General features: G+C 49.6%; 1 protein-coding gene across 3 annotated transcripts in view; it reads right to left on the minus strand.

Moving 5' to 3' along the window:
- Positions 1-18,410: 18,410 nt before the first annotated feature.
- Positions 18,411-24,875, minus strand: part of GAS7 (growth arrest specific 7) — a 143,663-nt gene continuing 137,198 nt past the window's right edge. For 2 of the 3 annotated variants that reach the window (XM_054171074.1, XM_054171073.1), the window contains exons 12-14: positions 23,244-23,323; positions 20,939-21,037; positions 18,411-19,564 (exon numbers count right to left, since the gene is read on the minus strand). In XM_054171074.1, coding sequence (XP_054027049.1) covers positions 19,451-19,564; positions 20,939-21,037; positions 23,244-23,323 — 293 coding nt within the window. In that variant the 3' untranslated portion in view covers positions 18,411-19,450. The remainder of the gene's footprint in view (positions 19,565-20,938; positions 21,038-23,243; positions 23,324-24,875) is intronic. The other variant, XM_054171075.1, reaches the window with a different exon arrangement.

Here is a 24,875-nt window from a genome sequence, read left to right on the forward strand (position 1 = left end):
TCTGTGGGTTTTGACCTGTTGTCTCTTGGTCCACTCATCTGATGTTCCTCTAGCACCAGCATCCGATGTTGCTAGAGGCTCCCACTGAAAGAGCAAAGACTTCTCTGCTGGCACCTCTACAACAGCCTGAGGGCAGAAGATGGATTTAGGAACTTGTGGTGGCATCACCAGCTGGCATCATCTGTGGGTCTCCCCTGGAACTCCTCCCTTTGCTAGCTACCCCAGCACCCCCATCTGCCACTGATGTGCTGGTGTTCACTTGGTCAGGGCAGCAGGCTGTGAGGCAAGGTGCTGCCTCAATCCACTTTGCTTGTGGCAGGGAAAGTTCTTTTATGGATCCCCCAAATGAAACCACGAGGGAATCCAGGAGCTGGTTTGGGAGAAAACACTTGGATTTATTTGCTTACATATGCAGGAGGAAAAGTTAGAAATCTAGAAAAGGAGGAAGAAAGGAGCAAGGGGTAGCAATGCACAAAGAGAATTACCACATGGATCCAGGAGATGTTTCATTGCTCCCTGAAGCTCTGGATCCACGGTGGGGAAGCTTGCAGCAGCAAAGGCTGAGATGATGGAGCAGGTGAGGCCTCACTGCTTGATTGGTGTGGAAGCTCCAAACTCTCCCTGTTGCCTCTTGGGTTTTATACCTTTTCCAGCCCCATAGGCAGTCACACTGCCCCACTCAGCTGAACACATCTGGCTGGCACCGCTACCACTGGGGGTTAACTGTGCCAGCACCTGAGAGCACAGCTTGTGGCCTTGTCTGGTTATCAGCTGCTGCTGCCACAGAGCATGTGGTAATGGTGTGAAAACACCTCGGGAAACTGCTATGCCAGTCACCTTTTGAGAGTCCTGTCCATGAGAAGGTCCATGAAGACTTGTCCCAGTGAGTCCCAGCATCCACTGGCTATCAGCATGGAGTCTGTGGTCTTGTAGGTAAGAATCACAGAATCATAGAATCATGGAATCATAGAATTGTCAGGGTTGGGAGGGACCTCAGGGATCACCCAGTTCCAAGCCCCTGCCACAGGCAGGGACACCTCACACCGGAGCAGGTTGCTCACAGCCACATCCAGCCTGGCCTTCAAAATTACTGTGCACCTGAAGGATGGCCAAGGGCTCAGGCCCAGCCAACATGGACGGTCCTGCCTCTCCAACCTGATCTCCTTCTATGATCAGGTGGACGTGGGGCAGGCTGTGGATGTGGTCTGCCTGGACTGCAGCAAGGCCTTTGACACTGTCCCCACAGCAAACTGCTGGCTAAGCTGTCAGCTCATGGCTTGGACAGCAGCTCTGAGCTGGGTTAGGAACTGGCTGGAGGCTGAGCCCAGAGAGTGGTGGTGAATGGTGCCACAGCCAGCTGGCAGCCAGGCACCAGTGGCATCCCACAGGGATCAGTGCTGGGCCCCATGCTCTTTAACATCTTCATTGATGATCTGGATGAGGGCATTGAGTCAGTCATCAGCAAATTTGCAGATGACACCAAGCTGGGAAGAGATGTTGGTCAGTTAGAGGGCCCCTCAGTTTAAGAAGGACATTGAGAGACTTGAAGGTGTCCAGAGAAGGGCAACAAGGCTGGGGAGAGGCCTTGAGCACAGCCCTGTGAGGAGAGGCTGAGGGAGCTGGGGTTGTTTAGCCTGGAGAAGAGAAGGATCAGGGATGACCTCATTGCCCTCTACAACTACCTGAAAGGTAGTTGTAGACAGGAGGGGGTTGGTCTCTTCTCCAAGGCAACCAGCACCAGAACAAGAGGACACAGTCTCAAGCTGTGCCAGGGGAGGTTTAGACTCAAGGTGAGGAGAAAGTTCTTCACTGGGCGAGTTGTTCATCATTGGAATAGGCTGCCCAGGGAGGTGGTGGAGTCCCCATCCCTGGAGGTGTTCAAGAGGGGATTGGATGTGGCACTTGGTGCCATGGTCTAGCCATGAGGTCTGTGGAGACAGGTTGGACTCGATGATCCTCGAGTTCGCTTCCAACCTTAGTTATACTGTGAGACTGTGATGAGGGAAGCCTCCAGGGATGAGGCTTCCACCACCTCCCTGGGAACCTCTTGAGACCATGGTGTGAAGGCACGTGTGAGGATGTGAGTCCTGTTTCCAGTGGGACCCAGTCTTGGCACAGAGCTTGTGGTCTTCCAGGATGATGGTGTGAAACATATGGGGAAGGCAAACAATGCTGAGGCAACTGGAGGGAGACAAACTGAACTCCTTGCAGGTGCAAGCATGCCTCAGCTGTGTAGGGACTGTCCTTCCTTTGGACATTCAGCTTCTTTCTTTCACCGGCCTCAGGAATTCTCTTGCCTTTCCCCATCGTTTCATCTACCAGTAAGAGAAAATCTGATCTGTTAAAATTCCTCTTGATGGGAGCACTTCTGGAGGTTTTCTGTTCAAGAAGATTTTGCTGACACAATCTATTCCAGTTCTCATAGCAACCACAGTTCTAGATTTTCATTACTTTTTCAGCCTGCCCTTCAAATCTCCCAAGCTCTCTGCTGTGCTAAATGTCACATTGTGCTTAAGCATCTTTGCAGTCGCTTCTGGAGCCACACAGAACCACAGTGAGAAGCAGCTGCTTGTAAATGTCATTGCAATTAACTCCAGGAAATAGTTAGGGGCTGCCACATAAGCAGGCCTCAAAGACTGAAGGCTCAGCTTCTGTGTGTACCATGTTCATCACACTGCAAGGAGGATTTTCTCCCACCACAGCCAGATTGTCACTCTTCCTGTTTTCCACCCAGAATGTTACTTTGCCTTCTTTGGACTCAGCTCTGATTTCAAGCCCAGCAACAACTCTGTAAACTACCACAGAATCATAGAATTGTTAGGGTTGGAAGGGACCTCAAAGATCATCCAGTTCCAACTCCCCTGCCGCGGGCAGCAACACCTCACACTTCACTGTTGTAATCACCTCACTTTTGCTGCTAGCTTGTCTCAAAACTCTTTCCATAGTTCCTGTAGCAAGGATGTTAGGAAGACATTCTTCCCCATGAGGGTGGTGAGAGCCTGGCACAGGTTGCCCAGGGAGGTGGTAGAAGCTTCCTGCCTGGAGGTTTTTGCAGCCAGGCTGGAGGTGGCTGTGAGCAACCTGCTGCAGTGTGAGGTGTCCCTGGCCATGGCAGGGGGTTGGGACTGGCTGAGCCTTGAGGTCCCTTCCAGCCCTGACAATTCTGTGATTCTTTAAGTCAGTAGAGGTTATGCCTGGTTTCTTTTCAGCTTTATTTAGAAGACAAAGATCTTTCTCCAGATTTCCATGTTACTGTTTTAGCTAACAGCATCTATAAGCATTGCAGAGCAGTCTCTGTGCAAGACGTTCAAGCCACTGCTCTCTTTGGCTAGACTCCCTGTTAACTCTGAGGCAAGGAACTGTGGAGCACAGGAGCTGTCAGGAGAAAAAGCACCACAAATGCATGTGATGGGTCATGAGAAACAGCCACTCAGCACGAGGTAATCCTCAGCTGGCTGACATCTTAAATACCTTGTGTAGTTCTGTCCATCCCACCTGCAGAGGAGAGAGCAGAATCACAGAATCACAGAGCCATTTCAGTTCAAAAAGATCTTAAGATCATTGAGTCCAACCATTCTCTGACTCTACCAAGGCTGCTGCTAAACCATGACTCTCAGCAACACATCTCTGCCTCTTTCAAACACCTTCAGGGATGGGATTCAACCACCTCCTTGGGGACTCAACCACCTCCCTGGGGAGCCTGTTCCAGTCTTTGGTAACCTTTTCAGTAAAGTTTCTTCTAATATCCAACCTAAACCTCCCCTGGTGCAACTTGAGGCCATTTCCTCTTGGCTGATCATTTGCTACCAGGGAAAAGAGAGCAACCTTCACCTCGATAAAAACTCCTTTCAACGAGTTGTGAGGTAAAAGAAATGAGGACATTTCATGCCAAAGGGGCTGCAATATTCAAAGCCCTGCTCAGCAGCAGGCAAGAGCTTGCCACCTGAATGTACCTTTGGACTGGCAGAGATCCCTCATCATTTCTGCTGTGCTTGCTCTGTGCATAGAACAGGCACATAGGAGGAGGATTTGGGGATCAGAACTGCTCAGCCCAAGCAAAAAATGACTGGGACAAGAGGGAAGGAACACAGGAGCAAGCTGTTGGATCAGGGTCTGACTACAGAAAGCAATTAGCCTCTTCCCATGCAAGAACTAAAACAATTAATCAACCTGGAGAGGTGCAGACAGTTAGAAGCAAGAGATGTTTCCTCCCAGACATCACTGCTGTGCAGCTGTTTGCTACAACAGGAAGTTTACAGGAAGTTTAAATGTTCCAAAATCAGCTCACTGAAGAAAAACAAAATCTATCAAGGGCTGTTCAAATGCAATGCTGCCAGCAAAGGGGAAGAGAGTCCCTGAGCAGGGACCATCAGGGCTCACAGTCTAATCTGGGGACAATGCATGGCAGTGTATGCAGGCACCACAGCAGTCAGTGAAGCTCTTTGCCATACAACTGCAAGAGGTTTGCAGACATTTGCATGGCAATATGAACCAAAAGGTTCACTGAGAATTGTGAGCAGTGCTAAGAGCCAATGGCATCCTGGCCTGCATCAGGAACAGTGTGGCCAGCAGGAGCAGGGAGGTCATTCTGCCCCTGTACACTGCACTGGTTAGGCAGCACCTCGAGTCCTGTGTCCAGTTCTGGGCCCCTCAGTTTAGGAAGGAGGTTGACTTGCTGGAGCGAGTCCAGAGAAGAGCAACAAAGTTGGTGAGGGGTTTGGAACACAGCCCTGTGAGGAGAGGCTGAGGGAGCTGGGGCTGCTTAGCCTGGAGAAGAGGAGACTCAGGGGTGACCTTATTGCTCTCTACAACTACCTGAAGGGAGGTTGTAGACAGACAGATGTTGGTCTCTTCTCCCAGGCAACCAGCACCAGAACAAGAGGACACAGTCTCAGGCTGCACCAGGGGAGGTTCAGGTTGGATGTGAGGAAGAAGTTCTACACAGAGAGAGTGATTGCCCATTGGAATGGGCTGCCTGGGGAGGTGGTGGAGTCACCATCATTGGAGGTGTTCAGGAGGAGACATGATGGGGTGCTTGGTGCCATGGGTTAGTTGTTTAGGTGGTGTTGGATTGGTTGATAGGTTGGATGTGAAGATCTTGAAGGTCTCTTCCAACCTGGTTTATTCTATGTATTCTATGTAAGAGTGTCCTGACCTGCCTCCCACTTTTCTACATTAACCACAGTGCTCTCCAGAAACCTTCCTGCCTTCAAAACAAAAAGGGCAGTGAAAGAGCTTCTGAAGCCTGGACCTGTGAGCAGAGAGTCATGATGGGCACCGTGTTGGAGAAGTCAGCTTAAAGACATCTAAGCAGCTGAGATCACAGAATCACAGAAAGTTAGGGTCTAGAAGGGACCTCAAAAGCTCATCCAGTCCAACCCCCCTGCCAGAGCAGGAGCACCTAGAGCAGGTCACACAGGAGAACATCCAGGTGGGGTTTGAATATCTCTGGAGAGCCAGACTCCTACACACACACACACACACACACACACCCCGCCCGAGCAGACTGTTCCAGTGTTTCCTCCTGCTTCCATGGAACTTCCTCTGCTTCAGCTTCCAGCACTGCCCCTTGTGCTGGCATTGGGCATCCCCCAGCAGAGCCTGGCTCCAGCCTCTGGGCATCACTCTGCACAGCTTTATCAGCAGCAATGAGGTCACCCTCAGGCTCCTCCTGTCCCAGCTACAGAGGAAAGATGTTGAGCTGCTGGAAGGTGTCCAGAGAAGGGCAACAAAGCTGGGGAGGGGTCTGGGGCACAGCCCTGTGAGGAGAGGCTGAGGGAGCTGGGGCTGCTTAGCCTGGAGAAGAGGAGGCTCAGGGGAGACCTTCTTGTTGTCTATAACTCCCTGAAGGGAGGTTGTAGCCAGGTGGGAGTTGGTCTCTTCTCCCAGACAACCAGCACCAGAATAAGAGGACACAGTCTCAAGCTGTGCCAGGGGAGGTTCAGGCTGGATGTTAGGAAGAAGTTCTTCCCAGCAAGAGAGATTGGCCATTGGGATGTGCTGCCCAGGGAGGTGGTGGAGTCCCCATCCCTGGAAGTGTTTAGGAAGAGCCTGGATGAGGCACTTGGTGCCATGGTTTAGTTGGTGTTGGGTGACAGGTTGGACTTGATGATCTCAAAGGTTTTTTCCAACCTGGTTAAATCTGTATTCTGTGTCACCTCTTCTGCATTCTGTATTCAGAGCATTCAGCACCAGCCAGTGGGGCTGGACTGTTTGTCCCCACAATAAATGCACTGGGATGTGTTTGTAATTTTTCCCCCCATTTGTATAAGGCCAGAGACAGTAATTTACACAAGCAAGAGCTTTTGAGTAAGAAATGTGGCATCAGAATTTCTGTGGTTTGAGTCAAGACAGGAGATCCTGTTTGCTGAAACTCGAGGGGGTTGTGTGTTGAGGTTAGTTTAATGCAAACAGGATTCCTGGGGCTGTTTTATCTTGGTCCATCATCGGTTCCAAAAGTGAGCTCCTATTTAATGAAACCATGGGAGAGAAAAATGGGAGCTGGCACCGGTGTAGCAAACCAGGAACAAGAAGTCTTGGCCCTCAGAATTAAATCTGTGACAGACAACAGAAAGAGCTTCTTGGAGTGCCTCAGTGGGAAAAGGCAGAGTGAGGGACAATGTGGGCCTGCTGCTGGCTGAGATGGGTGCATCTGCCTGCATCTGTGTTGGTCACTGTGCAAAACCAAGAAGAGACAGTTCTGCTTTGCAGGGCTCAGGATGGGCAGAGAAGCAGACTGCAGCTTGTCCTCCTCATGGAAGGTCTCTCACAAGACCTGTGAATAGCATCAGTCAGTACTGCTCTGAGTCAAAGGAAGAAGTTAAACTTACTCTACCAGCTGAATGAGCTGGAAGTGGTTTTGAACCCTCACAGGTTGTTGTGCCCTGTGTCCTTCTCCAGGCCCTTAGAAGCAAAGCTCTGTGCCAAGCTAAAGCAATTGGCTTAACTTATTTCAGTCCCAGAATCCCCATGGAGGGGGTGTGGAAGCTGTGTTGCCACAGAAGTTTGTCTCACACAGATGCTTCTCTGCTGCCCTTTCTTTGTATCCAAGCAGCTGTGAGGCTGCTCCTGGAACAGGACACTGCAGCTTGGGTGCCCAAGCCCTAAGCCCTGCAAAGCAGAATAGTCTCTTCTGACCAACACAGATGCAGGAACATCACTGCCAGCCCCAAAGGTGCACCACAGGACTTGACTGCCTTCACTGGCCTGGCTTAGGGCTTCCACCCTCCTGCTGGTTCCAGAAGCACCATTTAAGTCCAGGCCTACATTGTAGGTGTCTATGCTACATTATAGGTGCAGCTGTCTCCAGCCTTACCTCTTAGATAGAGCTCAGACCTTTGTTGTGCCCTTGTCTCTTGGTCCCATGTCTACCTCCTTTTCTACTGACTGACAGAATTCCATGGATGATCCTGGCTCATCACCTCCCCTTGTCTCTGGATGTCACTGCACCCTGTCCCCAGCACCCTGCTTTTCCCACACTTGCCAGACCTGTGCCTGATCAGTGAGGGCTCTGCAAGTGTTGTGGTCACTTAGGTCCTGGTTTCACTCTCATGGAGTAACCTTGTGCCTTGCTGCTTCCTGACACTCATCCCACTCCGTCAGGAAACAGCACTGTGAAGGTTTGATGTGAAACTTCAGAGTATGCAAGCAGCAGCTCCCCTAGGGGATATCAGGGTGCTGTGGTTTGAGAATGGGGTGTCTGGAAGAATCCAAAGAAGTCTTACAAGAGGCTAGAGAGTTCAGCTGGGTGGGTGGCCACAGGAAATGTTATTTCATTCCTATAATGCCCTGCACCTCCAGCACAAAACTGGCTGCAGTCAGCCTCTGCTCCCTTCTCTTCTCCCCTTTTCCCTTTCCCTCTCTCCCTTCTCAATGCTGCTTCCTCCTCTTGCTTTGCATGGGGGCTGGGCTTAGAGCAGCCTTGGCAGGGGCCTGAAGCTGGAGAGCCAATTTTAACTGTGTCACAAGGGTTAGGTAATGGGGGTGCAAAAGTGATGGGGGTGGGGGCGTGGGGGTGCATGTGAGGCCTGGATTCCTGGCCTGGTTGGTGGAAGTTTGGAGAAGGCTTTTGGCTTAATGGGCTTCTGTATTAAGCCCAGACTATGGATTTTTGTGTATTTTATGCTTTGCACTGTAGTTTGTAGTTATGAAAAGCACTTTCACTTAATCTGCCAATATATTCTGTGTTTCTATCCAGTCCTGTGTGTGGAGTCTTCTTTCATTCCTTTGGGAAGAATTAAAGAGACTGTCTTGCTCCCTTAACCCAAGACACAGGGAGAAGAACTGTGAGCCCTTTCCAAACCTGACACATTCCCACCCACCTGGCAGGTAGAGATGCTGGGTGCCCTGGCACTTCCAAGATTGTAGCTCCCATGGTGTAAAGGTTCAACATCACTTCTGCCTAGCTGAAAGACATCTTGTGCTGCACCACCACTGCTCTGCCCTAGAAGAACGCCTTAAGTGCCTGAAGTGCAAGGCTTTTCCCACCACAGTTTTCACATTAGGGTGGAGCAGTCAGTAATGCTTGAAGTAAGGTAAGTAATGTGGCTGCAGATGTGCTGTTGTCCTCTGCTGGCCATAAATCAAGGTTATACACAAAGAAAATGATGCAGTTAGAAGTACATCACATGGACACAGCCCATCATCTTCTCCTGCCTTGTACTGCTCCAGGCTGGGATACATTGAGACACTGTAGGTTGACACTGAGCAAGAACGAGTCAATCCCAGCAGCAAAGCCAGGTGGCAGGCAGCTCCCTTATCTGTGGCTGAGGGGCTGCCTTGCTGTGCTGCTGGGTCTGGGCCTGGGCCTGCACAGGGTCAGTCACCAATGCTGGTAACACAGCCTGCAGTTCGCATCTGACAGCTGCAGCTCTCCAACCACATCCTGGTTTGAAGCAAAAAGGGAGGCACACTGACATCTGCTGTTAAACCAGCGGGAGATGCATACCCAAAGCTGCCTTGGGGGATGCAGAGATGGCCTTGACATGCAGGGGTGTGAAAAGGGCACTGGTGAGAGTTTCTCCTCTGCCAGCAAGCTAAGGACAGAGAACTAAATGGGAAAAGGAAGAGAGTTCAAACATAAACACCTGCAGGCTCCTGAGGGAGCTGGGGTTGCTTAGCCTGGAGAGGAGGAGACTCAGGGGTGACCTTATTGCTCTCTACAACTACCTGAAGGGAGATTGTAGTGAGGCAGAGGTTGGTCTCTTCTCCCAGGCAACCAGTACCAGAACAAGAGGACACAGTCTCAGGCTGTGCCAGGGGAGGTTTAGGCTGGAGGTTAGGAGGAAGTTTTACACAGAGAGAGTGATTGCCCACTGGAATGGGCTGCCTGGGGAGGTGGTGGGGTCGCTGGGGGTGTTCAGAGCGAGGCTTGACAGGATGCTTGGTTGCATGGTTTAGTTGATTGGGTGGTGTTGGATGATAGGTTGGACATGATGATCTTGAAGGTCTCTTCCAACCTGGTCTATTCTATTCTATTCTATTCTATTCTATCCTATCCTATCCTATCCTATCCTATCCTATCCTATTCAGTTGTTCTGTGCTCAGGAGAACTTGGAGAGCCATTTTCAGTGCTATCCATAGCAGGTATTTGTAGTTGGATAAAAATCCTGATTGCTTCTTTGTTTGCCTGAGTGACTGAGCTTTTACCTATGCTGTTGCCAAGCACCTGGTGTGTTTCTTGTCTAGAAACAGAACAGAGCTGGAGCCTCTCTAAAACTCCCTGAAGGGAGATTGGAGAGGAGGGGGCAGCCTCTTCACAGGTGTTGTTAAGCAGAATGGAGCAAAACCTCCTGCCCTTTGCATCTAAAAGGGGCAGGCCACAAAGCAATCACCTTGGTGCTTCCATCATCTGCTCTGAGCCTCCACATTGTTTTCCTGAGCACACCAAATTGTCCTGCACAGTAACTCCCTACCAGAGTGCTACTGAAGTCCTCTTTGTACCACTAGAAAAGCTATTTGCTGGCAAGTTGCAGCTGAAAGTACCACAGCTTGGTGTTAAGTATTCACCAAGCTGGTCTGTTCCATGCATCAACATCTGAAGCAGCACTCTCAGATCTTGTGACAGATTTGGGCTACTTTGGACAAGGTATAAAGACTGTGAAAGCTTCCACCTGGAGCTCTGTCAGTATCTTACCTTTCTTCTCCCAGAAGTGTGTGCATCCCTCTGCAACCTTACCCCAGCAGTGCACCAGCACCACAGAGCTGGTGGATGCCATGCTGCAGGTGGATGCCATGCTGCAGGTGGCTGCAGGAACTGACTTTTCAGGAGTTCAGAGCCAAATTGTTAAGAGAGCTCTACTGAGGTTTAGGAGATGTGTGGATGATGGCATCAGCTCCAGGGTCCTCGAGTCACACGGTGCTAGGCAGCTAGGCTCCTGCTCTGCAGAACTGCAGTGCTGGCTTGCTCTGAGCTCTGCTCTACAGAACTATCCTGTGCTGCTCACTCCTGACTCAGCTGTTGGATTACACAGGATTTGGGTAAGGCTGATAAGGACCTTGTCAGAAAAGCTGTCAGCAGGCAGTAACTCCAATACTCAGAGTAGGACAGTTTAGTACCAGCAGCATTTTACAGCTCTTCAGCTAAGCTTCAAGAGCACATGGAACTTGCAGTGGTGTAGAAGACTTAGAGATGATGTCAAGTATGCTCAGCTCAGGCAGCTGCCTTCAGACAGACCACAGGCAGCTTGCTTGCTTGTTTGAGAAACAAACCCACTTCACTACAGCTGTTTCTTGAATTATTTTCCTAATTAAAAAGAAATTTCAGGGGCTGAAGTCATCTAAATACCATGGAAATAGCTGGAAAGATTAAGAACAAACAGATTACACCTGAGTGATGTGACTGCCAATTCAAGCTGCATTAAGGAGGTGTAGTGGTTTGAGCCTTAATTGGAATTTGAGAGCTCAGATGGTAGAAAACTGAGAAGTCCTCCCTGCTCCCCCTTCCTTTTCCCCATAAGGAAAAAAAAGGGAAAGGAAAAAGGGGAAAAGAAAAAAAAATGGGGTAGGAAAAAAGGGGAAGGAGGAAAATCTACCAACAGATAATTTGGAGCTGGTTTGGAAGTAGAAGAAATTTCTTTTTACAAAGTATGTATATATATAGCAGTAACAGGGAGGGTTCACAAGGGTGAGGAGGAAGGATGGACAGGAAAATATACAACCCCAGATGTGGATGGCCTTGTATCTCCCTCCATGGACGTGGATTTCAGTCCTTTAGGGAAGCCTGGATGCAGCAGGGAGAAGCCCAGGCCTGGCCACGTGGCAGAACCAGGAGGCCAGCAGCGGCTGTGGGTCCTCTCGAGCAGGCGAGGCAGGAGCAAAGAGAGCAAAGGGCTGCAGAGTCCTCCTTTTTATAGGCTTGCTGGACAGGCAGGGAGAGTGGAATAGACCACCTTCAAGCTGGGGGACCCCTCCTCCTGGGAGGGCAAAACCAAGCCCCTCTCTGTTCTCCTGGATCAGGTTCTTTTGTCCCCTGGGGAGGCAGGGCTCTCGCAGCCTTCCCCCAGGATGGAGTGGCCCAACACAGGGGCTATCAACAAAGAGGTAACTGTGCACATGGCACCCCAACTGGTTTTGATGGTCACACAATGTTAGGGGCTGGAAGGGACCTCAAAAGCTCATCCAGTCCAACCCCCCCATGCCAGAACAAAGGTCACCTAGAACAGATCACACAGGAATATATGCAGGTGGGGTTTTCCAGAGAGGAAGACTCCACAGCCCCCCTGGGCAGCCTGCTCCAGGGCTCTGTCACCCTCACAGGGAAAAAAAATTCCCTCCTGTTTCCATGGCACTTCCTCTGCCTCAGCTTCCACCACTGCCCCTTGTGCTGGCATGGGGCAGCACCCAGCTGAGCCTAGCTCCAGCCTTACATCTGCACATCAGCAGGAATGAGGTCACCCTCAGGCTCCTCCTCTCCAAGCTACAGAGCCCTCAGCTACCTCAGGCTCTCCTCCTTAGGAAGATGTTCCACTGCCTGCAGCATCTTTGTGGCTGTGTGCTGGACTCTCAAGCAGTTCCCTGAGGCCCTTCTTGACCTGAGTGGCCCAGAACTGGACACAATAGTCCAGATGCAGCCTCACCAGGGCAGAGTAGAGTGGGAGGAAAACTTCTCTCAACCTGCTAACCAAAGCCCTCCTAATCCACCCCAGGATGCCATTGGCCTTCTTGGCCAGCAGAGCGCATTGCTGGCTCACGGTCAACCTCCCATACTGGAATGCTGTGTGGCTCTGGTAGAAGGAAAAGCAAGTAGGGGAAGACAATTCCAGACTCAGTGTGTCTCTGTACACTTTATTTTACAGGAGATGAGATGAGCACTCTGGTGCATATAAACTTGCAGAACAATCTAGGAAAATACAGTTTAACCATAGGAAATTGTTTTACAGTAAGACAGAAAAAGTATGTATAGGAAACGCCTTCAACACTGAAGGACAAGATCCACAGCTGACATCAAGTAGCTTCCACCCAGCTCTGCCAGTTTACCCAAGCTGAAGATCTGCCCCTTAAATCTTTTCTGCATTCAACTTCTTCTTTAAGTGATTCCTTCACGTGTCCTTAGGGAACAAAAGCCATCCTGTACGATGCACAACGAGCCGAGATTTACTGGTTACCCAGACAGAGGCTGCATGAGCTATACACTACTTCAGGGGAATATTCAGTCAAAATTTAGGGGAAGTTATAAAATTTTGGTTAAACATCTTTAAAAAGAAGTCATTAGTAGTGGCAAAAGACAACCTGCCTGGAAACTCAGAAGTATTTAGCAAAAGTTACACCAATAAAAGGACCAAATACACAACTTTTGAGTAGAAACCTCAGGTTTAGTGTATGAGTGGTGTGACCTGGCCTGCCTTTGAATCCCTGCTGGGAAAACCTCTGCAACACTGGTGGGTGGATTTTTCATGCTGTCTTGGGCTACTAAAAGAAAGAAAACCATCCAAGGAAGAGAAGGAAATACTTGTCATAGAATCACAGAATGCACTGGGTTGGAAGGGACCCTCCAAGGTCATCTTGTCCAACCCCCCTGCAGTCAGCAGGGACACCTCCAACCAGAGCAGGCTGCTCTGGGACCCACCAGGTTTGACCTTGAAGGTCTCACTGTGCCAGCAGAGATGTCTGTGGGCACCCCAGGCTGCCCACCCCAGAGGCACCCAGACCTGCAGACCTGTGTCAGATGGTCTCTCCTGCAGCAGGAGGTACCAGCTTTAGTCATCATGGATAGAGGTTGCTGTCCCTAAGGAGTGCTTTTGATCTGCTGGAGTAGGAAAAAAGTGGTAAAGGGACATCCAAATCCCTTAGGCTGTTCTGAGAATCTCAGCCAACACATCACAGAACTCCAAAGGAACAAGAGAGTTCAGGTCAAGCACTGCCAAACCCAAATGACTGAGGCTGCCATGTCATGTAGATGTGAGATCCCCAAACCCACTCTTCAGCTCTAGACTTCCAGCACCAGAAAATCTCTTCTCAGCAACTGCTTTAAAAAGATTTGGGTTGGTTGTTTTGTTGTTGTTGCTGCTGTTGGTTTGGTTGGTTGGTTGTTTTCTTCTTTGCTTTGTTTGGTTTGGTTTTTGTTTGTGTGTTTTTATTTCTGCTTTGTTGTTTGGGGTGTGCTTGTTTGGTTGGTTGGTTGGTTTTGCTTTGCTTTGTTTTGTGTTACACAACAAAGCCCTGTTAGGACCCACACACCACTTCCTCAACTACTTCAATGCAGAACTCCCTGCTTATTCTGAGAGCTCTATACTGAAGGATGTGCCAGAAGATCAGGTCAGCAACGTTCCTCCAGCGCAGCTGCTTTGAAGCCTGGCATTTCCTACCCCATTTTCAGCACTTGAAAATTCAGGGTGATGTGCTGGCCAGTGAATGATGAGTGAGACAAAGGCAAACCTGCTGGATGTGTGGATGTCCTCAAAGAGTGCAGAGCGCAGAGCAAGGAGGAGGGCTGAGAATCCTGTGCAGATCTGTGCATACTGGCTGCTCCTGAGTTCTGGAAATGGGTAGGGTGGATCTGTGTCATTTAAGTGCTTGCAGATACAATTTAAAGAGGCACTTCAAGGGGAACCATAAGTAGAATTTTAGTAGGGTTGTGAGAGAAGTCATGACTCAGTTTGCCTGTTAAAGCAGGAGCCCTGAAAGACTGCATATACTAAAAATTAAAGTCTTGTCAACTCACTGAAGCTGAACACAGCAGTGAAAAGCTTTTGTTCTGAATATCCACTGAGTTGATCTCTTCTGATGCACCTGAGACAGTTCAACTTAATGCAAGCTGAGGGAATTCAATTGGAATGTTTCAAATTTGTCTTTTTTTTCCCTGGGATTATTATGTGGTTAACCTAAGACTTAGTTTTCTCTTGGTCTATGAAAGATTTTAGCCATGTGTAATTCTTAGAATCAGATGCATCACTAGGCACAAAAGGTTTCTGCCTTGAGAAACACGGGGGATCAGAAATTTCAGTCCAATTGTGCTATGTGTTGGTCCCTTCAGAAGAAAAAATGTTCAGGAAAGAAAAGGAAATCTGTGACTCTCACCAAGAGAACTCATTGCACTACAAAGCCTGGTGGGCTGATGAGCAAGAACCAAAACAGAAACCCAAAAGAAGCCCTCCCAAAAGCATGCATTCACCACTCTCAACAAACATCCAAAAGCATGAAGCTGGGTCACACAGGAAAGCCACAGAGCCATTCCATGGACATTCCAAATTCAAGATGCCCCAACCTGCCGTTTGCCAGGGATGGAGGGGTGGCTGCACCAACAGTGAAGAGGGAAAGGAACTGAAAGATGCACATTTATTTGAGTAAGGTACACTGTAAGACTAAGGAGTGTTGTTCATCCATCAGTGCTGCTCAGGAAAAGACAGGGATCTGCTGACAGGAAAGACTTCATCACCATTATGCATCAGGAAGAGTGCCGAGTACCTGCACGCCAGGCTCCACACACCTCTGACGTACAGCCAGCTCGGAGCAAGGCTGCAGGACAGCACAGCCCTGCCAAGCACCTGCAATCACTCTGCAGTCACCAGTCACCACTTGCCAAGTACTGGCCTCCCACTGCCACAGCCAGGGGGGGATTCAAACTAACACTTCATGACTGATTTTCTTGTGCTCAGCAGAATTCAAGGAGAGATGAGCCTGGACCCACCAGGAGCAGGAGGAATGTGCACGCAGCAAGAACCATTCCCGGCCAGGCCTTGGCAACCTCTGGGACCTCATCCTCCTATTTCAGTACACATGCTGGCTAGCAAAAAGCCTTCAGACTTTCCAGAAGTGTCTGTGATAAAAACTGTTGTTATGATACTGTCCTTTGAAGGCCTGGTTCTCACAAGTGGAAGTTGTAAGGATTCGGCCTGATGACTGCCAGCTCAAGGAACAAGAGCCAGCAAGCTGCAGCAGGGCAGAGGAGCACAATGGCTACTAGGAGATAGCAAACATGGTTTTGATTCAGGAGGGATAGAATCAACTGATCACACCAAGAAGTCACTTCTACTCATTCCAGGGGGACCTTCAAGGTGCTGGTCTGGACTTCTTAAGGTGCTTGATAGTGAAGGACCCACCTGGGTAAGCACTGTGCCTTTTCTCTGAGACTGAAGAAATCCATGGGCAAAGCAACTCCTCACCTCAGTTGTGGATTTAGCTTTTTACAGCTGCATCAGAAGCTGAGCTGTAGGCCCATGCTCTAGAGCTACACTCCTACCACACCCTGACACAGGGTCACTTGTGGAGCTGCTGAGAACTGCATGCATGGTAGCTAGGTCTTAAGGTACCTGAGGTTCTCACTTCTTAATGTTTACCTTATCCATGGACTCAACCACTAAGGAAAACAGAGGCTTAGGCATTGCAATTTCCTAGCCTGATTCTCAAAGTCTCTTATCACCTACATGATCCCTGCTGTGTTCCAAGGTATCTTTGAGTGCTGAGTACTCCCCAAGAGCAGGTGAAGAGTACACATTTCTACATAAAGAGTCTGGCCTGCAGCAGATATTTAAATAATGCCATTAAAAACAGGGGCAAACCTAAAGGGGTCTGTAAAATGATGGCTGTTACTGAGCAGAGCTCTTTCCTGGGGGTGCTTTACAGAGAAATCCTGTCAGAAAAACAAACCCAAACCCAACCAACCCCAAAAAAAACACCCCCAAAAATGAGCTGCCAGTGTGCACTTGCAGCCCAGAGAGCCAAGCAGAGCCTGGGCTGCAGCAAGAGAAGTGTGGCCAGCAGGGCCAGGGAGGGGATTCTGCCCCTCTGCTCCACTCTGCTGGAGCTTTGGGTCCAGTTCTGGAGCTTCTATTACAAGAAAGATCTGGAAGTGCTGGAAGGTGTCCAGAGAAGAGCCACGAGGAGGAGCAGAGGGCTGGAGCTGCTCTGCTATGAGGACAGATTGAGAGAGTTGGTTCTGTTCAGTCTGTAGAAGAGAAGGCTCCAAGGAGACCTTCTTGTGACCTTCCAGTATCTGAAGGGAGCTCCAAGAAAGCTGGGGAGGGACTTTTACGGGTGCCAGGTAGTGATAGGACTGGGAGGAATGGAGCAAAACTAGAAATGGGGAGATTCAGATTGGATGCCAGGAAGAATGAGCCAGGTAACCCTGACCCCATTGTCTGCAGCGTTGTGTCACAAGGGGATATCACCTTTTGCAAGAAACAAGCTGGAACCTGTCCACAAGCAACAGCAAAACTTCCCTAGCACTTCCATTGATTACAGATGAAAGTCTTGGAGAGGAAGCCTCTCACCCATGGCAGAGACACATCATGGTAAAGAGTAACAGCCAGGGGCAAGTGCTCACCTCAGGTTACAGAAGAGAAAGAGATACAGACTCCATCAAGGGAGTGATCATTCTGTGCAGCTCACACATTCCTGCAACATTTCAAATGGAACGAGAACTAGAAGTAGGAAAACTGACTGGAAATAAAAAGGGTGAGGGCTGGGGGAATACAGAATACAACTGAGAATTGAGAGCAGCTCAAATGTATACCAACAGAGGAGCCAAAACACAGCTCAGCTCTCAGAGAAAACCTCTGCTGCTACACAGCAGTTTCAGTCCAAAACAGAGAAAACAACAAACACCTTTAAAGAAGGGGGGAAAGAAACTGTAATTGATAATCTCAGGTATTTACTAGGGAGAATTCTGTATAAAGTGCACAAGTAGCTGAGTTTTGTCATCAGAACCAGAAGGTGGTGAGGTGTGGCAGGATTGCTCATGTTAATCCACAAGACAGCTCCGACCCCAGGGGCTGGCCTGACACGCAGCTCCCAAGCACTCCAGGGTTGTTTTGGCCACTGAAGTTTTGAAAGCTCACCCTGCATCTGTGCTTTAAAAAAGTGCCTGTCTTTCAAAGTGCATGGTAGAGACTGGAGAAGTATACACTGGGATGCCAAAAAATGAATAGGATAGAGAGGGAACAAATAGGAAGACTGAAAATGAAACCTCGTGATTAATCTTCCCTGCTTGAGCAGCAGGAGGCTCGGGAAGCACAGGCAACCCCGCTGAGCTCCAGGACTACACAATGCATAGGCAAATCCTGTTTCATTGGTATTGCAATGGTCTTTGCAGGAGCTTCTCAGGGACTCACACAGCACTGTGCTGGATGCAGGAGAACAAAACAGCAGCTGCAAGTTCCAAAGTGTGTAATGGAAGCACAGTATGGGAGGTGTCACACCAGGAACAGGGATCCTGAGCAGGCAGTGGTCATGGCACTGCACCTTGTCAAGGTGCAAAGGTTCATCAGGGTGAGTGACACATCAGAGAAGTGGGCTGTGGAGGCACTCACAAGACAGAAATGAATCTGTACTGGTAAAGAGATGAAGGGAACAATAGGAGAATGCAACTGAATTCAGTCTGAAATAGCAAACCAGAAAACCAATCACTGCAGCAATATTCAAAGTGTGCTTCAGAGAAGATTTCTTTGTGTCTCACTTTGCATTTGTAAAGGGGAAGAATAATAATTCTCAGTGATCTAACCACAGCACTCTGAGGCTGGTGAGCAAAAACCCAGAAGAGTAAAATGCAGTTTGGGTGCTGGGGAACAAAGGATGGTGACAATGGGGAAGAGCAGAGCCTAGCTCTGCACCAAATGGAAAAGCAGGGTTTGGGAAACTGCAGATAACAACACTGTAAACACTGAGTAAAGGCCACAGTGGTGAGAATCAAGGTTGCTGCTGGATGTGAAGTGAGACTCTGGAAGAATCTCAGCATTGTGTGGAATGCTGGAAAACCCAACTGTAACAGCTATGCTGAACAATCTATCAGAAATAAGAGCAGGAGAAGACAACTAAGAGCTTTTCAAAACCAGTCTCCAAACCTTGAACACTATGTAGCAAGAGCAGGGTGGGATTTTTGGTAGTTTGTAGTAAGGGTAACAAAGGAAAAACCCTAAGGGTAAGAATCCAGTGGTGCAGAAGTGCTGGGCACCTACATCTACATTTGATGCAACACAGATTCATGGCACCTTTGGAAATCAGGCTCTAAAAGGATAAACCCCACAATGTGGCTGGACAAACTTCCTAACTGAAGGTACCTAAAGGCTGTGATATCCACCTGGAGGAACCAACAAAGGGCAATTTAAACCTGAATCCCTAATAAAATGTTAGAGGAGCTGTGTTTCAGGAGATACCGCGAGAACATCTTGCATAAAGCAGCAAAGGTTTTTAACATCTCATTTATTCCTTGGTAGATGACCTCTTCCTGTCACTGAGGGCACTCAGACAGCTAATGAGGTAGGTAGAGCACAACCAAGTCTTTCCTGATAAACAACAGTGATGGCAACACTTTCAACCTTGTTGTTTGGCCTAGAACAGAAATCATGGTGACAATGGGTTCATGTATCCCTGAGAGGGAGTATAAAACAGGAAGAGCAGGAGTCTTCCCCAGAGATTTTGGGAGAAGGGCCATCACTTCCCTGCCACGGTGGGAAGCTGTGTTCTGAGATACAAAAGTACTTGCACAACACTGCTGAGAGATGCATGTCTCATAGATGGGGGAGCCAGAAAAGTTAATTGACTTGCCTACAGCCAGTAAAGCAGTCAGTGACAGACCTGGGATTCATGATCAGGACTTCCTTGCCTCCTGCATCATGTTCAAAGAGTTATGTACTTGCTGGCCAGAGGCTCACTGCATGGTTGTTCTAACATACTGTATAAAGATAGTCATGCAAGGGATGTAGCACAAAGTCACTGAAGACCAGAGCACACTCTGTACCAGAGAGCAGGTTTCTTCTGGAAGCTGCGTGCAATGGGGAACCTCTGGTGGGAAGCACACACCTGGTTTCTTCACCCTGGAATGTCTGGTGCTTAAGGCTTAGCACAATGAGGACCATTTTAATGACTAAATGGAACAGAGAGAGCCCCTACAGGCATAAATTACAAGGGATCTGCTGGCGGAACCACCTTCTTCCCTATGTTCCTCTGACCCTTAAACACCAAAGCTTAGCCTGGGCTCAGTGAGTGGACTCCTCCCAGACAGCTCCAGCCCAGTCTATATTTCCATGTCCACCGGTCGGATGTCTCCAGTTTTGTGTTCCTTTACCCACAGTTCCCTGTCTTTGGCAGGATCCACTTTCCGAAGCAGCTGATCCACGAGCTCCACTGTCTGAAACAAACACAAGAAATAGCAGAATGTCAAAGGTGCACTGCAGGCAGAGGGAGTGTGGCAGCTCGGGCTGGGAGCCTCCTGCTCCTGCCACATCAGTTATGCCTCCGGTGTCATAGAATCATAGGATCAATAAGGTTGGAAAAGACCTCAGAGATCATCAGGTCCAACCTGTCACCCAACACCTCCCAACTAACTAAACCATGGCTCCAAGTGCCACATCCAATCCCTCCTTGAACACTTCCAGGGACCCAAGGGTCTAGCCCAAGAGGGGGCCACAGGAAGCTGCGTACTTCATACCCATAATATCCTGTGCCCTACAAATCCATCTGCAAAGTCTTCCTCTTCCTTCCCTCTCTGCTCCCATGGGAGATGCTCCCTATCAGGTAACACTGGGGGAGGATCTCAAGGCCTCTTAAGCCTGTCTGGGCCTAATGCCAGGAGGAGAAGTAGGGAGAGGCAGTCTCAGACCTGGCCAGCATGAGACCAGTCTAGAGGGGGGGCAGGACAAAAGAGCCCTGGGGGCTTGGGTATACCCTCAGGTGGGGAGAAGGGAGGGAGGCTTTGGGTGTGCTGCAGGGGACTCTTTGTGCTTTGGAACTCTTTTGTCACTGTGGTTGTAGTATCTATAAGACACTTAGTGCTTTCCATTTGAACTTTCCATCACTTCACAATCCATTTGTGTGATGAGTGTCATTCTTCTGCCCCTCTCAGGGGCAAGAAAGGATCTGCTTGGCCTCAAACCAGGACAGAGAGTCACTGCTCTGAGCAGCTACAGGCACAGCTATGTTGCTTCTGCAGACATATGGGGGTCCAGGGGACAACAGCCAGGTCTGAATGTAAAGCCTCACAGTAGGAAGCACAGGAGAGAGAAACTTTTAATGTCAAGCATGCCTGTCAGTCACTGGCCAGTCAGTCTCTGATCCTTGTCCTGCAACCTCTTCCCTGCACTAAGTACAAGCATGCACTGAGGTGAGCACACATCCTCCACATCTTAGTGTTTGAAAGTTAGCCACTTTTCTAGCAAGAAAAATATATATACTCCCTCCCTCACCAGTGAAACTATTTACCATCTTGCTTACAAGATCAGATGACCCCAAGGAGCAGTGCACCATGCTGGGAGAGCTAATGATTGCTGAAGCTGGCCCAACATAACTCAATTGATTATGTGTCCCTCAGCGAGAAGCTGTGATCCAGGATCAGAAAGCCTTGGGAGAGCAAGACTGCAGGGTGGCACCATAGTGCTGCTCACTAACAAGCTGACCACACACACTTCTCACATCTCCTTTTGATGCAGGTCAGTCAGAATAAGGACCATTCTGCCCAGCTACAGCACAGTGAAGCCTGGAAAGGAGAGACCTAAAGCAGACTTACACTTTGGTTGAACATGTCTGTCTCGTGACGCAGCTGTGTGTACTGGCACAGATGCTGCCGGATCATCTCTACCCTTTCCACTTCCAGTCTCTCCAGTTCCTGCACACAGAAGAAACAAGTCTGTATGAAGAGCCTGAAGGCCCAGAGAAAGAATGACCCACATCAGGTTTCCAGTCAGAGCAATACTACCTCAGGGCCATGCTTTGGAGCTGGACTTTGTGGCTGCACATCCCTCTGATTTGTGAGCAACAGAAATCACTTCAGACTCAGCTTAACAAAGAAAAGCTCAAGGCCTTTTCAAAACTGAGACAACCAAGGCAGGGAGAGGAACTACTCTCTTCAGTGATGCTGCAAGCAAGAGGGAATCTGTTTCCTGCAAAGAGCTTTGCATGCTTGTTGGCAGCTCCAGAAGTTTGAGTGGTTTCTTGGGAAAGCAGGAGACCACCCTGGAGTGTACAGCTCAGAGCCTGGGTGCCCATGGTCCAACCAGAGCCCTGCAAGAGCAACTTCAGCTGTGCACCAGGTAATGAGCTGGGACAAATGTCCACCTCACTCAGCTGGCAGTATGCAGATACCAGAAATGCTACTTGAAGAAGCAGAAGACTTCTTTCATCCTGGTTATTTTCTGCTTCCCTCTTCTCCTGGATTCTGATATTTTACCCCAAAATCTGCATTTAGTCCTTCATGTCCACCTGAGCAGCAGCAGTGGAATAGCACACTATGAAGTCTGCCTTCCAAGACATTCTGTAATGGGCTTTGCTCTGGATTCACAGGCACATCTGTGGAGCCAAACCTGCCTTCAGAGGGCACTTCTGGTGCCCACGTCCTGGACATCACAGTGGACTGCAACCTGAGAATAAAGATGCAGGCTGCTACTCTGCCTTCCCCCTGCTGGCTACAATTAACTGTCTGTTGGGAAACAACCTTCACTCCAGCACAGGAATCTCATGTGGCAGACTCCTATCTGGGAAGGCAGAAGAGCAAGGAAGCTTATGGTATGGACAGGACTGAAACAGCCTGAGCTCCTGCTGCTGTGGCTGATGGCCAGCCCCTGTGTGAAAAAGGGCCCAAGCAGAACTTGGAGTCCTTTATTCAGGGCACAGTTGTGCAAGCACCACACAGGCAGAACTCAGCACACCACACACAGCACCTGTGCTGTATCTGCATCAGAGACTGCAGGGAGGAATGTGTGCAAGGAAACCCTTCTCAGACCTTGACTCTCTCAGTCTGTAGTGCACATGCAGTGCTCTGTCTCTGGGCTGATCAGATGCAGCCAGCTTTTCAAAGCCTGTGTACCAAAGCTTATCTTCAAATGCTTCTCAGCCTGAGTTTTACAAGTGACAAACCTGCTGTGCAGCCTGCAGGCTCTGACATCCCTCTTGAGCACTCCCTACCAGTGCATTCCTGAGTCAGACTTCTCCAGGTGGAAATTTGCAGCTCATACAGACCTGGCCACAGCTGGACACATTGGCACTGATGGTCAGTGAGAAACCACCAGTACAGGTGACAGGAAAACCAACACCCTCACAGGAAGGAGCAGCCAACTTTTCCCCTCTTGCTCTGCTTTTGGGAAGTCACCCACCTCCTGGTTTGCCACTCACCCATCTGTCTTTGTTCCCTGCTGTTTAAATGTTACACTGACACACTTCCAAATGCTGAGCAATTTATTGCTCTGCTTCTGATCAGGGGGAGTTCAGAGTTTTGTGTTTGTCCAAGGAGAAAAATACATACAAATGATATTTTCATTTCCACTTTTGAAAGCAACTTCCTGCTGTCCAGAAGGGATCCAAGAATGGCATGAGGGAGAAGCCCTGAAGCCAAAGGACAGGTATTTCAAGGAATACAGCACACCAAGGCTGTATCTTGGCATTCTGGTGACTAACCCCACAGACATGTGCCCTTGGGATGAATCTGGTGAGCTGTGTTTCCTTCAGAAAGCAAAGCAAAAAGCAATTAGAGCTCTTCTGAGCTGGCAACACTCTTGGAGAAATTGTAAGTTCATGGAATACAAAAATTCATTGATGATTCAGTGATGTATCACATTTCCCCATGTCCTTCATGTGCTTTACTTCATCCTTCCTGTGGACAGCTCCAGCATCCTGGCCCCTAAGCAGCCCTGAACCGGTTTAGTGCCTTCTGCAAAATGAAAATCATTTCTTCCTAGCCCTGCTGCCAGGAGCTTTTCTTAGAGCTGAGCCAGGGAAATGCAGGGGGAGATTTATCACCCAGTTTTGCCCCCTGCTTTGCTGCCAGTAGCTGTGAGTGATGGCTGTTACAACACCAGATGTGTGACTGAGTTACATACCAGGGTGGTGGTCACCATTTCCTCAAACCACTTGGACTGGGCTTGATTGTAAAGATCCACACAGCGCATCAGGTCGTCTCCTGAAATTCAAGCCAGCAACACATGAGGCCTTCTCCAGCCAATGCTCTGGAGCTCAGAAGGAAACTGCACTTCACACTTTGTAGACAGACTCAGAGGGTGTTGTGGGTTTAAGACTGGGTGCCCATAAGAGTACAGCCCTTCAGAAGGACCAGAGTAGTTCAAGGAAGAATTGGGTATCAGGAAAGTGCAATCTTTGTGATTCCCTCCCACCACTCCTGCATCTCCCCTGTAGAAACAGACAGCACAGGCTATCCCGACCCTTTCCTCCCTCTCTCCTTGCTCCCAGCACGTTGGGGCCATTATGTCTTGGTATTTCAGGGAAGACTTTCAGACTTGAATGGCCTGGCTAATCTTTTCTACACAATTGGCTAAGCTGTCAGCTCGTGGCTTGGTCAGCAGCTCTCTGTGCTGGGTTAGGAACTGGCTGGAGGCTGAGCCCAGAGAGTGGTGGTGAATGGTGCCACAGCCAGCTGGCAGCCAGGCACCAGTGGCATCCCCCAGGGATCAGTGCTGGGCCCCATGCTCTTTAATATCTTCACTGATGATCTGGATGAGGGGAGTGAGTCAGTCATCAGCAAGTTTGCAGATGACACCAAGCTGGGAGCAGATGTTGGTCAGTTAGAGGGCAGAAGGGCTCTGCAGAGGGACCTCGAGCGACTGGACAGATGGGCAGAGGCCAACAGGATGGCATTCAACAAGTCCAAGTGCCAGGGGCTGCACTTTGGCCACAGCAACCCCAGGCAGTGCTACAGGCTGGGGTCAGAGTGGCTGAGAGCTGCCAGCGAGGGACCTGGGGGTGATGATTGACAGCTGCCTAAACATGAGCCAGCAGTGTGCCCAGGTGGCCAAGAAGGCCAATAGCATCCTGGCCTGCATCAGGAACAGTGTGGCCAGCAGGAGCAGGGAGGTCATTGTGCCCCTGGACTCTGCATTGGTTAGACCGCACCTTGAGTCCTGTGTCCAGTTCTGGGCCACTCAGTTTAGGAAGGACATCGAGACACTTGAAGGTGTCCAGAGAAGGGCAACAAGGCTGGGGAGAGGCCTTGAGCACAGCCCTGTGAGGAGAGGCTGAGGGAGCTGGGGTTGCTTAGCCTGCAGAAGAGGAGGCTCAGGAGTGACCTCATTGCCCTCTACAACTCCCTGAAAGGTGGTTGTAGCCAGGAAGGGGTTGGTCTCTTCTCCCAGGCAAGCAGCACCAGAACAAGAGGACACAGTCTCAAGCTGTGCCAGGGGAGGTTTAGTCTGGAGGTGAGGAGAAAGTTCTTCACTGAGTGAGTCGTTCATCATTGGGATGTGCTGCCCAGGGAGGTGGTGGAGTCCCCATCCCTGGAGGTGTTCAAGAGGGGATTGGATGTGGCACTTGGTGCCATGGTCTAGCCATGAGGTCTGTGGTGATAGGCTGGACTTGATGATCCTCGAGGTCTCTTCCAACCTTGGCGATACTGTGGGACTGGGACAATTCAGGTCTGGCATGGGGAAGGAAGGAACCAGGGAGGTGTGTGGGGGGTGGGGCATTGAGGCTTGGATTTTGGCTGATTGAGGGGAAGTTTT

The sequence above is a fragment of the Dryobates pubescens genome, chromosome 20 (assembly GCF_014839835.1).
Source record: "Dryobates pubescens isolate bDryPub1 chromosome 20, bDryPub1.pri, whole genome shotgun sequence".
Lineage (NCBI taxonomy): Eukaryota > Metazoa > Chordata > Aves > Piciformes > Picidae > Dryobates > Dryobates pubescens.